At 39.4% G+C, this 15,226-nt stretch overlaps 1 protein-coding gene across 4 annotated transcripts in view; it reads left to right on the top strand.

Moving 5' to 3' along the window:
- LOC126483742 (pre-mRNA-splicing factor syf1 homolog) overlaps positions 1-15,226 on the top strand; it is a 553,324-nt gene that overhangs the window by 457,281 nt on the left and 80,817 nt on the right. For all 4 annotated transcript variants that reach the window (XM_050106878.1, XM_050106881.1, XM_050106880.1 and 1 more), the window contains 3 exons: positions 721-768; positions 6,722-6,870; positions 8,832-8,955. In XM_050106878.1, the coding sequence (XP_049962835.1) occupies positions 721-768; positions 6,722-6,870; positions 8,832-8,955 (321 nt within the window). The remainder of the gene's footprint in view (positions 1-720; positions 769-6,721; positions 6,871-8,831; positions 8,956-15,226) is intronic.

The raw sequence follows: 15,226 nt of genomic DNA, 5'->3' as shown, positions 1-15,226 counted from the left end.
AAGAATCTTTTTCCTAGTTATAAATTATTTTACAGAAACATAATGGAACATTTAAAACATTTAAAATATTTTGTTGCTATTTTTAAAAACAACATAAACAAATCTTTAATGTGTTCTTAATAAACAAGTTTTTTTCACAAGTTTGTTTCACATGTTGGTAGATGAAAATGTTAAAACATGAATTAAGCAATGGAAAGTCCAGGTGGAAGTATAGATTCTACTCGCTGTAAATATGCCACATTGAGTCGATGACAGGCACAAGACGAGCACTACACACTGAGCTTTCGGCCAAAGCCGCAGTGGCCAGAGATAACAGTCATGTGTGCATGAGATGTGCCTATTTATGTGAATGTGAGTGAAAATTTATTTTATTTTATTTTCTTCTGAAGAAGACTTGAGCTGAAAGATTAGTGTGTAGCTGTTTTCTCATTGTGGCTGAATGCAACTCAGTGTGTCATCTTTATGAGCAGCAATCTATCTTTTCCATAATTATTGATATTACAGCATGATTTCCCATGCTAGCGGAAGTGCCATTATCTTCAGGACATCACTTTGCTTTGTTATGTTTCGCATACGGTTCCAAAACAGTACATACATCATGATTAAATGAACATTATTTCATTATAATTATTAAACTGTGATTGTCATTGTTGTTTATGATGATGATGACGACGATGATGATAATATGACTAATACTCTGTTATATGATTTTGGTTTCAGGATTACAAAATGCGCAGCTATGAAAAGGAGGAGGTTGAGCTAGTATTTGTGAGTAAATTGTACTTCATATTAAAAGGTTGTTTCATATAATGTGGCAACTTGTATTATCTACTTGATATTTTTGTGTGCCTATTTTCCCCAAGCAGACATTCACAGATTATCACAATCTGCATTGTATATTATCGTCTAATAATTTCTACTCAATATTGGCCAGAGTGAAAAATATCAAACTGAGATTCAAATCAACACTTGTCTCTGGGGCAGCACTCAATATGGACACCGGCAGATATCTAGGGATAGCTGCTGAGCTTGCTACTTCAAAATGTTGTAAAATTTAGAAATTATTTCAAAATGATGTAGACAGTGCAAAGATTTTATGAGTTAAATTTGAAGAGTGGAAAACAAAACCATTCTGCCATTTTTTCAAGAAATGTGTTTTCAGTGGTGTTTTGTTCTCAGTACTTTGTTGCGTGTCTCTCAAAGTGATCCAGGTACCAAACCATAGAGAAACCTATTCAGACATACATTAGTACATGACACTTGATCTTTGTGCCAAGCTGTGCTTTGCTCTGGAATTTCAAAATTTAAAAGATAGAAGAAGTGTTTTTAATGAGTACAGTTCTTTAGTTAAAAACCCAATGCTGTATTATCACAAAATAATGTAGTACCTCAGTATTACTGGCACTCGAAACAAAAACTTTCTTCATGCTAGTTTGTTGAAAACTGGCATTTGGAGGCCAAGGCTAGATATAAAATGAAAGTTAATTCTTGGAAAGAAGAAAACAGTAATCAGCCATTGTTAATAATGCTATTTTTTTATGCAAATAGCACTGTTACTGGTTTCAAATGGTTTCTTCTTCAGACAGTTATTGACATTTGTATTACTTACTTGTTTTTTTACAGTCTAACAACTAATTTAAAAGGAGGCACTATTAGCAGTGGCTCGTTGGTGTTTTCTTCTTTGGAAGAATCGACTTGTAAAAACTTTCTTATCAGCACCTAGAACCAGTAAGTTCCCTAGTATGGCGCTTATTAAAGTATTCATTTTCTAATTTGTCTCATTATTTTTTGCGGTGATACGGTGGGTTGCGTAAGTAAGTAATCTCAATTTAGTATCAGATACCATCTCAGTTTTTTGGATACAAATCAGTTACGTACAAATAGAGGTACATTGTTTTTATTTTCCATTCTCCAGACAAACATCACATTTGGAACTTTGACTATTTTCTATTTCCACTCGTCATTTTTTTTATGCTTCCAGCAGTTACAAATGTGAGCATTCTTCTCAGTTTGCAACCAATTGATACAACTGCCATAGGATCGGAGAATAAGTTAACTTTTCCGTTTATGTTCATCCTATGTCAGTGACAAGTGAAAATGTGTCTGCAGCAGAGACATGTTTTACTCTAGTGAGCACCTTATTGATCTAAAAAGATGTGAGTGAAAGAAGAGGGGAAAAAATGATAAATTCACTACTTCAAAACCACGAAACTGAATGGAGACGTTATGTCGAGCTGAGTAATCATTGTAACATACCTTGCAGTTGTCGAGGAAATCAGTCACATGTTGTAGCCATGTGATCCACTTTCTACAATAAACTGACCACCAGCACTGCACCCATTTTACCTCTTAATTGCTGTTGCTTGGCCTGTGTTAAATTTTGCTGTGCTGTCAAATGATACTATGTGATTTGTGGTCTTCAGCACTTAGAATGAGTGTGTGTGTGTGTGTGTGTGTGTGTAGTTCGATGTGTGAAGTAGTCTCTCTCTCTCTCTCTCTCTCTCTCACACACACACACACACACACACACACACACACACACACACACACACACACACACACACACATTCTGAGGGTTTAAGACCACAAATCACATAGTATCATATATAGACTTTGGAGTCTCCTCTAATGTACCTGGTGAATAGTAACAGCGATTGCTTGCAATGTGATGGTGATGGCGAGGGGTGGATATGCTGTTAACAAGTATGGTTACTCCACCTTTTGCCCTGTACTCCTGACGTTGGCCTCCTGTGGTAGCCACTACCCTGTAGCACAAGGGTACTAGTGTCCTTAAAATATGCCTTCTCTAAGGCATAAACACATAAGCCTCACTTGTGATAAGAGTCTTAGTTCCTTCTCATGAACCTTGAACTCATTTATGATCCATTGGGGGTACGAAAGCCTTTGATTGGTGAGGCTTCTCTTTCCCCTTGCCCTTGTCTTCTCTTTGGAGTGGAGAGACAGTGATTAATGGTGTTTTTTTTGGGCTGGATGAATGGTTGTCTCCATACGGTCAAGAAGAATGCTGTCACTGGATCCATCACCTAGTGTCACATGATTCAATGTGTTCTTGGTTTCTGAGCCCTTCTCCGTATAGGAAGGATGATGAAATGTTATCAATATTCTGTTGATATTTGTACCTCTTGTTTTCATTTATAGTTGTTGACTTCATCATCTTTTGTTGTCTATTTGTTTGAAATGGACTAGTGGTAGGCTCATAATGACCAGACTGACTAATTACATTTCAGCTTGCAAGTTGTTCTTTCTTGTTGCTAACTGTTTTAACTAATACGTAAAATACAGGAAAGCACACTATTCCCCTTTAGCGGACTGATGAGTTGAGCACAGACACATGTAACAGAAAGTAGCATTCACACTAGCTTTTGAGGTCTTGCTCTTTTACTGACAAATGTATGCACATTAATAGCCCATGTAACATTCTGAGTCCTCCCACACCATTAGTACGAGAGTAGTAGCAAACAGATCAGGGAATCGCTACACCATGCATAGGCTGATACCAAACACTGGATGTGGAGTGGTGCTGTGAGTGGTGAGCGTGGCTTGCTGATAAATGGCATTGCATTATGCTAAGTGATGAGTCGGGGTTGTTCACTACCCCAGATGGACATCGTCAGTGAATGAGTGGTGACCTGGGGAGAGATCCCTTTCTTCCAGTGTTTTGGAGATGTGTGGGAACTCTGACAGTCCAATAGCATGTCATGGACATTCTGCATCATCATGTGTCACCTCCGATGTGAAAGTATTGTGGTAGCATTTTTCAGCAGGGCATTGCTTGTCTGAACATTGCATGGGCATCTGTGGACTGTTTGCCTGATGTTGAGATGCTCCTATGGCCAACAAAATCCCCAGATCTGTACCCAGTAGAACACGTGTGAGATCAGCTCGGACACCAATTCAGTCCCAGTACCAGAACACAGGATATCAAGTACCGTTTAGAGCTGTGGAGAGAGAACTTTATGATATTTTCAGTGGGATCAGTGCATGCATCCAGGCCAGAACAGACAGAATGCCGTACTGGGGCTCAGTCTGTAGCACAGTAGTTGCTCATATGTTTTGTTTTGAAAGCAACCTTCCATTCATATAGTAAGCCAGTCAGTAAGGCTTCCGCTCTCAACTGATACACATGTACAGAGTGGCAAGTTAAGTGTTTAATGTTGTGACTTGGCAAGACAGCCAATCCACAGTGACGGGTAGCCGAAAGGCACGCGTTTAAGCTCACGCAGGCTGGCGTGAGGTCTGGAACAGTTAAAGGATTTGAGTCTAGCAAATAAAGTACGTAGCTGTTGGAATACTTAACTTTAATCCATAATTGATGAACATCGGTCTGACGGTACATGCATCACAAGATAAATAGCAATTGATAATGGCACCTTGCTAGGTCGTAGCAAATGACGTAGCTGAAAGCCATGCTAACTATCGTCTCAGCAAATGAGAGCGTAATTTGTCAGTGAACCATCACTAGCAAAGTCGGCTGTACAACTGGGGCGAGTGCTAGGACGTCTCTCTAGACCTGCCGTGTGGCGGCACTCGGTCTGCAATCACTGACAATGGCGACACGCGGGTCCGATTTATACTATTGGACCGAGGCCGATTTAAAGGCTACCACCTAGCAAGTGTGGTGTCTGGCAGTGACACCACATTTAACTTTTTATGTGTTTGACACGCAGTATATTTGTTAAATTTTGCAGATGTTTCACTGTTTAGGAGGTTTAATATGGCGTTTTGAAAGTGTAAATTTATTTAGTCTGTAGCGAAATAGTTGCTCACTGAACAGCGAGCTATGTAGCTCATTTACACATCAGCGTCCATTGGTTATGCGTCGGGAAGGTAGCAAGTTGCATATCTAGGATTTTCTGCTTTTATAGTTCACTTCTTCAGTTAGTCTTACTAGGTTGGCTAGGAAGTGTGCATGCTGTTTGCAGACACAGGAAGAGTTGGCCACAGTTCACCAACAGCTGGACGTGCTCTTGGCTACGATCAGTCACCTTCAGGCTGCTACCTCGGGGTGTAGCGGTGGCGGAGCATCTGGCGCATCACATGGGACACCTCAGGTGTCCCTTGTTTTGCCCACGGGATCTGGTTCTGAGGCACGTCCTAGTGCACCCAACACGGTGGATCCGCCGTCACAGCAGGATGGGTGGCCGGGTGATAATGTATCGCTTGAGGCAGAGTACCAATGTGGAGACTGGTCACCTGGCCTCACCTATTCACCCTGTGAGTGGACAGGTAGCCACTCCTTCAGCAGGGTCTCAGCAGACACACAAGGGGAGGAGTTTGCTAGTTATTGGGAGCTCCAATGTTAGGCGCATTGTGGAGCCCCTTAGGCAGACAGCATTCAGGGCTGGAAAGAAAGCCAATGTGCACTCAGAATGTCTTCCGGGAGGCCTCATCTGAGATATGGAGGTGGCCTTGTCTGTGGCTGTTGAGTGTGCAGGATGCAGTCATCTACATGTTGTGGCTCATGTCAGGGACCAATGACGCCTGTCGCACAAGATCTGAGGCGATCCTGAGTTCACGCAAGCAGCTGGCAGAGTTGGTGAAGACTGCTGGCTTAATGTGTTGGGTTCAAACAGAGCTCATAATTTGCAGCATCATTCCCAGAGTTGACTGGGGTCCTTTGGTTTGGAGCCGAGTGGAGGGTCTCAACCAAAGGCTTCGTTGAGGCTGTGATGGTCTTGGCTGCAGACTTCTAGACCTGTGTTATCTGTGGGGATTTGTAGGACTCCCCTTGATAGGTCAGGGATGCACTACATACAGGAAGCAGCCACTCAGGTAACAGAGTACTCGTGGAGTGCACATAGGCCACTTTAGGCTAGGCAGTAGTTTGAGGTGCTTCGATGAACACTCACCAGTCGATATGCAGTCTCCTGAGAGAGAGCAATACCAAACTAATATTCCAACATCTCCATAATTTAACCCTCTTCTGATACTGTATACATGACAGTGTGTTCTAATTGTGCCCTGGTAAGTGTTAATAAAGGATATTTGTTTGGAGGAAACAGGGACTTGCCTGCAGAGATGTTACATAAACCACTGGTCATAGGTGAGCTAGCTATTGTTTCCCTATGGTCTCTCCTTTGTGATGCTGAGTAAATGGCAGATGCAACCCCGAGCAGTAAATATATTTGTGAACCGTAATTTAACATTCAGGATATTTGGTGGGTAGCCTCAGATTCTTTTAGTGGTTCAGCTTCACTCTGTGCTCTTTCCAGTCTCCTCATTGCAAATCACTTCAGTTCATTGAATAAAGGGTGAATATTAATCATTTTAATGTTTTTCCATAATAATTCACTACAGTTCCATAACCTTTTCTGGCCTACTACCATAGATTTTAGTGATATAATAGTGTACACAAGTACACAATTAATGTATTACAAGCCTGCAGAACACATTTGATAATCATTTTGTTTTAGAGTCTGCATCATTTTGTTATTTCCATCTTTCTGACACTCTGTAGTATTTCATCTCGTGCCCGATCCCCATTATTTTATGAAGCACAGTGTAAGTCAGCCATCTTTTGCATTATAAAAAAATGTGATTAGATCCTCTGATGTGCACTTGCCAACTTTATGAGGAACTGTTTGTGCAGTTTAGTGTGCAACATTTGGGTAAACTGATTTTTCCTTCACTATTTGTATTCACATTGGTTTTGTTCATTGTATGAAAAACTATCAACATATGTTTTCTTTCCTTTTTCCAGAATGAAGATGACTTGCCGTATGAAGAAGAAATTCTTCGTAATCCCTTTTCAGTTAAGCACTGGCTGCGTTACATTGAACATAAGAAAGGAAGCCCAAAACAGACTGTCAATATAATTTTTGAAAGGGCTCTGAAAGAATTGCCCGGGAGGTAAGGAATGCAGTATTTATTTCATTGTCGAGACTGCCAAGATTTTTTTTGTCCCTACTCATTAATTTTCCTGTAAAGTATATCATCAGTTCCATTGTGAACGCTTGGTGATTAGCATGTGTGTATGTCCATGCCCCACTCCTACACTCTTGATGCCTTCCAACAAGCACTAATAATGTATGCCGAGGCTGACATTGTGTGTTACTGTATTTTATCTATATTGCTTTCTCATTCTTGGAATACTTAGGTTTGTTTTATAAGTAAAATGGTTAAAATACATCTTTACAAAACACATTTGTATCAAATGGAGAATTAACTTATGAAAATAGTATATTTATGAGGAGACAGAATGACTGGCTAGTGCTTACATTCAGAAGTCCTTTACTACCAAAAGACAAATCTGAAAGGTAAAAAGAACTATTTGTAGTTTTTGGAACAGTTAATTTCTTCCTCAGAGGGGAAAGAGGGAGTTTTGGAAGGGCAGATCACTCAGACCTCATGTAGAGTGGCCCACATACGTGAGGATGAATGGAGAAACTCAGTATTGGAGAGGGGAATGTCAAGTCCCACAATGTTGGGTCTAAATTTTGCTGATGACACTTATAAAGGGCTGAAACTCAAGCATGCTGCACATAATCCAGATGATAGTTGAACAGGTGCAGATGGGTTCACAGCAAACAGTTTGAGTTGTCACGTCGCAAAAGCTCACATTATGCAATTTAAAATAAATAGAAGTGTCATGGTACCAAAAAGAGATATTAATGATTATGTACTAAATTAAACACTCTGTGTAGAATTTCTCAGGATAAAGCTGGATACAAAGATAAAATTAGTTCAACACACAGATAAGTGAATAAAGAACTCAATTTACCAAGTTGTGGATGTAGAAACCCAAAGATAAGGGTATCTACTTGTTTTGAGTATTTTGAAGCCCTGTTGTTTTATCAAAATATCTTCAGGGATAATGCGACTAAAGTTAATAAAGTGAGCAGTAAAAATATTGTGTAAGGTAGATAACAAAATATTTTGCAGAGGTATGTTCAAGAAACTTAGAATTGTTGCACTCACTTCCTGAATCTAATTTGTTGCTAGAACTAAAAATCATTTGAATTTATTTTACACAACCACTCTACAAGACATGAATATTTTTAATGCTCATTTTTCCACCTTGCTTAGAGCTCAGATAGTCTGTTGTATTCTGGAGTGAAGGTTTTCGAAAAGCTCCCAGTAAACATATGACAATGAATTTTGAATCCTTACAGTTCAAAAGAATTTTAAAAATATTTTATTAGCCATTACTTTTACAATATATCTTAGTATCTAGATATAAGGTGTGAAGATTTCAGTTTGCTGCATGACACATGCATGAACCTCTGTTAATACTGCTTATAGATGACTGCTTTCACATGACAAACATCAGTACAATCCTGTAAATATTAAGCTATCAGTATGAGAGAAATTGCAGTTATTTAACTTGACTGAAAAAGTATCAGTTTGTTATAGTGGGTTTCTTGTTAATATTACTGTGTTAATTAAATTTAACACAGTACAGACTTATTCCATTTCCCCAAAGGTTGTCCTTCCTAATGCACTCTGCAGAAGGTGATACATGTTTGAAGGAGTGAATGTTTGAGTGACTGATATGCTGAAAATATTTGCATTCATTTTTCTTTTTGATTTGTTTTCTGGTGTGATGAATAATACTGAGTGAAACATGTACTTTCTGATCAATTTTTTATTGTCTCCAAGTACACAAAAGTTTTGGTTTTTTCCTTTTGCAGTACGGTGTGGGTCACTTTGCTGATTCATCACTTTTCACATAATATTAAAATGATGAGATAGAAAAAGTGGGTTTTCTGACAACAAATTGTACACTTGTTGCTATGATTTCTTTGCAGAGTGCTTTCCAGATTTATGTGTATCATATATTGATACACGATCTTTTATGTTTTGCTTTTCAGCTATAAATTATGGTACAATTACTTGAAACTTCGCAGGCGGCAGGTGAAGGGAAGGTGCATCACTGATCCAGCATATGAAGATGTCAATAATGCATTTGAACGGTCTCTTGTTTTTATGCACAAGGTGATGTAAATTCCAATTGTATATGTTTTATTTACAAAACAAAGGAAGCATTTCTGACATTTTGTTGTCTAGTTAACAGAGTTGTTCTAAAGATTCCTAAAGTAATTTTCTTCGGGCTTCATTACATGCTATCAGCAACTTCACTATTGCTTCTTACCCACAATTTTAAGCACTACATTTGTAATTTCATGTAGAGACAAAGCTTGTTGCTCTTTATTTTATTAATGAGACAATCATCAGGAAAACAGCAGAGTAAAATAACTAAATTTTTTTCAGTGCAGGGCGGAGGAACTGATATTTAAAAGAATTGAAAAGTAAGGAACATTGAAACAAATGCCGAGTAGGTAATACTAACAAGTTGATCATGGCAGATTGGGCCAAAGATGTAGATTGTATATGGTAGAGACTAATAGGGTAAAGTTTAACAGACTCATTATTAACAATTGATAAATTGCTGTGGATAAGATTAGAAAAGACAAAGACAAGACAAAGGTTTTGGTGAGGTAGTTGGTAGCATTAGAAAAAAAATCAAGAAAAAGAAAAATGTTGTGTACACTAACAGTTAACTGTGATTTGACAGAAGAATTATTATCATTATAAAATAAATAAATGCTATGCGTGAGTATGATAGCAGTATCTGTCTAACATGATATGTTTCGTAATATTTTGGAAAGTAAGGGAGAAAGATCATTAAAATTAAGCTTTGCTTTGGCCACAAAATGTGCTTGAACAGCCCAGATGGAAGAATTCTATCAACAGAAGACAGACAGAGACAGACCTTTACTTCACAGCCCAGCATATACACATATCGAAAAAAGTTTTGTATCACCCCGGTTCTCAGAACTCCTGAAGATAGAAGTTGACTGCGGATATTGTATCATAGACACAGTCCCTTTGACTGTTCAGAGATGTCACTAAACCCTCCCAAAGATGTAAACAACCATGCATGAGCAGCACTTATTAGATGGAGGGGGGTCCGACAGCCGATCAATTCCAGTCATTCCACCAGGAAGAAGGTACATGGCTCATGTTGTCTGTAGTTCAACCATGCCTAGACGGTCAATACCGTGGTTTGATCACATCTGCCTTGTTACTTTGTGCCAGGAAGGGCTCTCAACAGGAGAAGTGTCACGGCATCTCGGAGTGAACCAAAGTGATGCTGTTCGGGCATAGAGGAGATACAGAGAGTCAGGAACTATTGATGACATGCCTCGCTCAGGCTGCCCAAGGGCTTCAACTGCAGTGGATGACCTCTACCTGTGGATTATGGCTTGGAGGAACCCTGACAGAAGTGCCACCATGTTGAATAATGCTTTTCGTGCAGCCACAGGACGTCGTATTATGACTCAAACTGTGCACAGTAGGCTGCATGATGTGCAACTTCATTCCCGATGTCCATGGTGAGGTCCATCTTTGCAACCATGACACCATGCAGTGCGGGAGTTATGGCTTCAACAACATGCAGAATGGACCATTCAGGATTAGCATCACATTCTCTTCACCGATGAGTGTCGTATATGCCTTCAACCAGACAATCGTCGGAGACGTGTTTGGAGGCATCCTGCTCTGGCTGAACTCCTTAGACACACTGTCCAGCGAGTGCAGCAAGGTGGAGGTTCTCTGCTGTTTTGCAGTGGCATTATGTGGGGCCGACGTACGCTACTGGTGGTCATGGAAGGCGCTGTAACGGCTGTACGATACGTGAATGCCATCTTCCGACTGATAGTGCAACCATATTGGCAGCATATTGGCGAAGCATTTGTCTTCATGGATGACAATTTGCGCCCCCATAGTGCACATCTTGTGAATGACTTCCTTCAGAATAACGACATAGCTCGACTAGAGTGGCCAGCTTGTTCTCCAGATGTGAACCCTATCGAACATGCCTGGGGTAGATTGAAAAGGTCTGTGTATGGATGACGTGACCCACCAACCACTCTGAGGGATCTATGCCGAGTCGTCATTGAGGAGTGGGACAATTTGGACCAACAGTTCCTTGATGAACTTGTGGATAGTCTGCCATGATGAATACAGGCATGCATCAATGCAAGAGGACGTGCTACTGGGTATTAGAGGTACCGGTGTGTGCGGCAATCTGGACCACCACCTCTGAAGGTCTCGCTGTATGTTGGTACAACACGCAATATGTGGTTTTCATGAGCAATAAAAAGGACGGAAATGATGTTATGTTGATCTCTATCCCAATTTTCTGTACAGGTTATGGAGCTTTCGGAACTGAGGTGATGTAAAACTCTTTTTGTTGTGTGTATTTGGGAAGTTCATATCTGCTTGCATTGAACTGTAGAATACGAGATTTCATCTATAGTTACCTCCATAGTGTCAACATATTTCCAGAATGTTTCTTACACCTTTTGTTTTCAGTAGTGTACACTGACAACATTCAGAGGTAACTGTCACGAGTGAGTTGCTTGTAAGTTGTTAGTTCACACCTGGTATATTTGATATGCCCTTGTGTCCCACAGTGCCTGAATTTAGAAGGATCCCATAGTTTACAATCCTCTCCGGGGATCCCTTTCATTGCAGCCATTGCTTATGATACTGTAGACTCCAGAACAATTGTTTTGTCACACTATGTTCATTGCAGTAGAGTCATAAGTAATGTGCCCTCATGTATTTGCTTGTTCACTATGTTGTTTAAGGGTCTGTTAGTCTGTTTTTGTTTTCTATTCAAATAATTACTGTTCATAAAAGTTGTGTGTAATACTTGTGTCCTGCTGCTCTGTAAATTACTTTATTATTTCTGTTGGGCAGGGGGGGGGGGGGGGGGTGATGAATACAAAATTTGACTCTCAGTTTTATCGAGTTCAGTGCCTAGCCCCTCAGTACTCTTATCTTGTTATGCATTTATTGAATTGATCAGAATCCATTTGTCTTTGTTTGTCATTCCAGTTATGGTTGAAGGAAGGATGATATGTTATTAACTTGTTTAGAATTTTGTATAGTATTGTTCTTACAAAAAAATGGTTGAAGTACAGTAATAATTTCGTCGCCAATAAAACCAGGCTTAGATGATAACTGCTATTTGTTAGAACCTCAAATACATATAAAATCAACCCCAAGCACAAGTGATTTTAATTACCACCACCAAATTAGGTGATGCACTGTTGAGGGCGCTGAAATATTCAGTTATTTTCATTTGAGAAAGTGCTTTATCTGTTATAAATCCAATGTTGTAAGTTTTCTGTGCTTATAATCAGGAAGAAAAAAGTTAATCTGACATTTTCCTTTGGATGTTATCAATAGTAAGTGAGGTTGGTTCTGCAGTCGCTTCAATTTTTTAAGTAGACATTGTTTTTTTTCCCCCTTGTATGTGATGTTGGACTGTTATAAGGTATCTTTCTTGCCTTTTGAAAATTACAATCTTGTGTCATCACAGCAATTAATTAGTTTCTCGTTGTGGGGACCACCATGTATTTGTAAATGGTCTCCATGATAGAGTTTTCCTTCACAATGGTTTTATGTGTACAGAACAAAGTAAAATCACCAAGGTTTCTCAGTTGCACTCTTTCATATGTGAACAGTTGTGCACCATCACTCTTAGACAAACAGTGTCATGAAAGCTTCATTCATCAAAATAAAGTTATCCACTTGAACCAGTATAGTGTAGTCAAGCCTTGGTCTCCAATGGTACTGTTTGTTGTCCATGTTTCCCTTATATATAAGTATTCCAGAAAAGACTTCCTAGCACTTAAATTTGTGTTAGATGTTAATATATTTCTGTTCTGTGTGATTGACTGATCTGGCTTTGTAACATTAACCAAAATGGCCTTGTCGTGGTGGTACTGTGAATGGCTGAAAGCAACGGGAAACTACAGCTGTAATTTTTCCCAATGACATGCAGCTTTACTGTATGCTAAAATGATGATGGCACCCTCTTGGGTAAAATATTCCAGAGATAAAATAGTTCCCTGTTCAGACCTCTGGGTGGGGACTACCCAGGAGGACATCATTGTCAGGAGAAACAAAACTGATGTTCTACAGACTGGAGCATGGAATGTCAGACTCCTCAATTGGGCAGGTAGGTTAGAAAATTTAAAAAGGGAAATGGATAGATTAAAGTTAGAGATAGTAGGAATTAGTGAAGTACAGTGGCAGAAAGAACATGATTTGTGGCCAGGTGGATACAGGATTATAAATACAAAATCAAATAGGGGTGATGCAGGAGTAGGTTTAATCATGAATAAAAAAATTAAAAAAAATAGGAACGTGGATAAGCTACTATGAACAGATGTTGAATGCATTATTGTAGCCAAGATAGACATGAAGCCCACACCCACCAGAGTAGTACAAGTTCATATGCCAACTAACTCCACAGATGATTAGGAGCTTGAGGAAATGTATGATGAGATAAAAGAAATTATGCAGATAGTTAAGGGAGATGAAAATTTAATAGTCATGGGGTACTGGAATTAAATAGCAAGAAAAGGAAGAGAAGGAAAAGTTGTAGGTGAATATGGGCTGGGGCAAAGGAATGAAAGAGGAAGCTGCCTGGCAGAATTTTGCACAGAGGATAGCTAACGCTTTAAGAATCAAGACAGATGGTTGCTTACGTGGAAGAGACCTGGAGACACTGGAGGGTTTCAGATTGATTATGTAATGGTAAGAATGAGATTTCAGAACCAGGTTTTAAATTGTAAGATGTTTCCAGGGACAGAGGTGGACTCCGACCATAATTTATTGGTTATGAACTGCAGATTAAAACTGAAGAAACTGCAAAAAGGCAGGATTTTAAGGAGATGATGCCTGCATAAATTGAAAGAAATAGAGGTTGTAGAGAGTTTTGGAGATGATGATGAGATAGGAGATATGATACTGCGTGAAGATTTTGACAAAGCACTGAAAGCCGAAACAAGGCCCCAGCAGTTGACAACACTTCATTTAAGCTATTGATAGCCTTGGGAGAACCAGCCATGACAAATTTTTTGCATCTGGTGAGCAAGATGTATGAGACTGGCAAAATACCTTCAGACTTCAAGAAGAATATAATATTTCCAATTCCAAAGAAAGCAGATGCTGAAGGTGTCAAAATTACTGGACTATCAGTTTAGTAAGTCACAGTTTCAAAATACTAACACAAATCGTTTACAGAAGAATGGAAAAACTGGTAGAAGTCGACCTTGGGGAAGATCAGTTTGGATTCGGGAGAAATGTAGGAACAAGCAAGGCAGTACTGACCCTATGACTTATCATAAAAGATAGGTTAAGAAAAGGCAAATGTTTGTTTATAGCATTTGTAGACTTAGAGAAAGCTTTTGACAGTGTTGACTGGAGTACTCTCTTTCTGAAGGTGGCAGGGGTAAAATACAGGGAGCGAAAGGCTATTTACAATTTGTACAGAAACCAGATGGCAGTTATAAGAGTTGAAGGGCAGAAAAGGAAAGCAGTGGATCAGAAGGGAGTGATGTTATTCAGTCCGTATATTGAGCAAGCAGTAAAGGAAACAAAAGAAAAATTTGGTGTCAGAATTAAAGTCCAGGGAGAAGCATTAAAAACTTTGAGATTTGCCAGTGACATTGTAATTCTGTCAGAGACAGCAAAGGACTTGGAAGAGCAGTTACACGGAATAGACAGTGTCTTGAAAAGAGGATATAAGATGAACATCAGTAAAAGCAAACTGAAGATAGTAGAGTGTAGTAAAATTAAATCAGATGATACTGAGGGAATTAGACGAGGAAATGAGGCAGTTACATTAGTAAATGAGTCTTGCTATTTGGGAAGCAAAATAACTGATGATGGTTGAAGTAGGGAGGATATAAAATGTAGGCTGGCAATGACAGGAAAAGCGTTTTTGAAGAAGAGAAATTTATTAACATTGAGTATAGATTGAAGTGTCAGGAAATCTTTTCTGAAAGTATTTGTGTGTCGTGTATCCATGTTCGGAAGTGAAACATGAACAATAAACAGTTTAAGCAAGAAGAGAGTAAAAGCTTTTGAAATGTGGTGCTACAGCAGTATGCTGAAGATTAGATGGGTAGATCGTGTAACTAATGAGGAGGTACTGAATAGAGTTTGGGAGAAGAGAAATTTGTGGCACAATGTGACTAGAAGAAGGGATCAGTTGGTAGGACACATTCTGAGGCATCAAGGGATCACCAATTTAGTACTGGAGGGAAGTGTGTGTGGGGGGGGGGGGGGGGGGGGTAAAAATCATAGAGGGAGACCAAGAGATGAATACAGTAAGTAGGTTCAAAAGGATGTAGGTTGCAATAGTTACTCGGAGATGAGGAGGCTTGCGCGGGAAAGAGTAGCA

Source organism: Schistocerca serialis, chromosome 6 (genome assembly GCF_023864345.2).
Source record: "Schistocerca serialis cubense isolate TAMUIC-IGC-003099 chromosome 6, iqSchSeri2.2, whole genome shotgun sequence".
Classification (NCBI taxonomy): Eukaryota; Metazoa; Arthropoda; class Insecta; order Orthoptera; family Acrididae; genus Schistocerca; species Schistocerca serialis.
The sequence above is the reverse complement of the archived record's forward strand: the minus strand, read 5'-3'. Positions and strand labels throughout refer to the sequence as shown.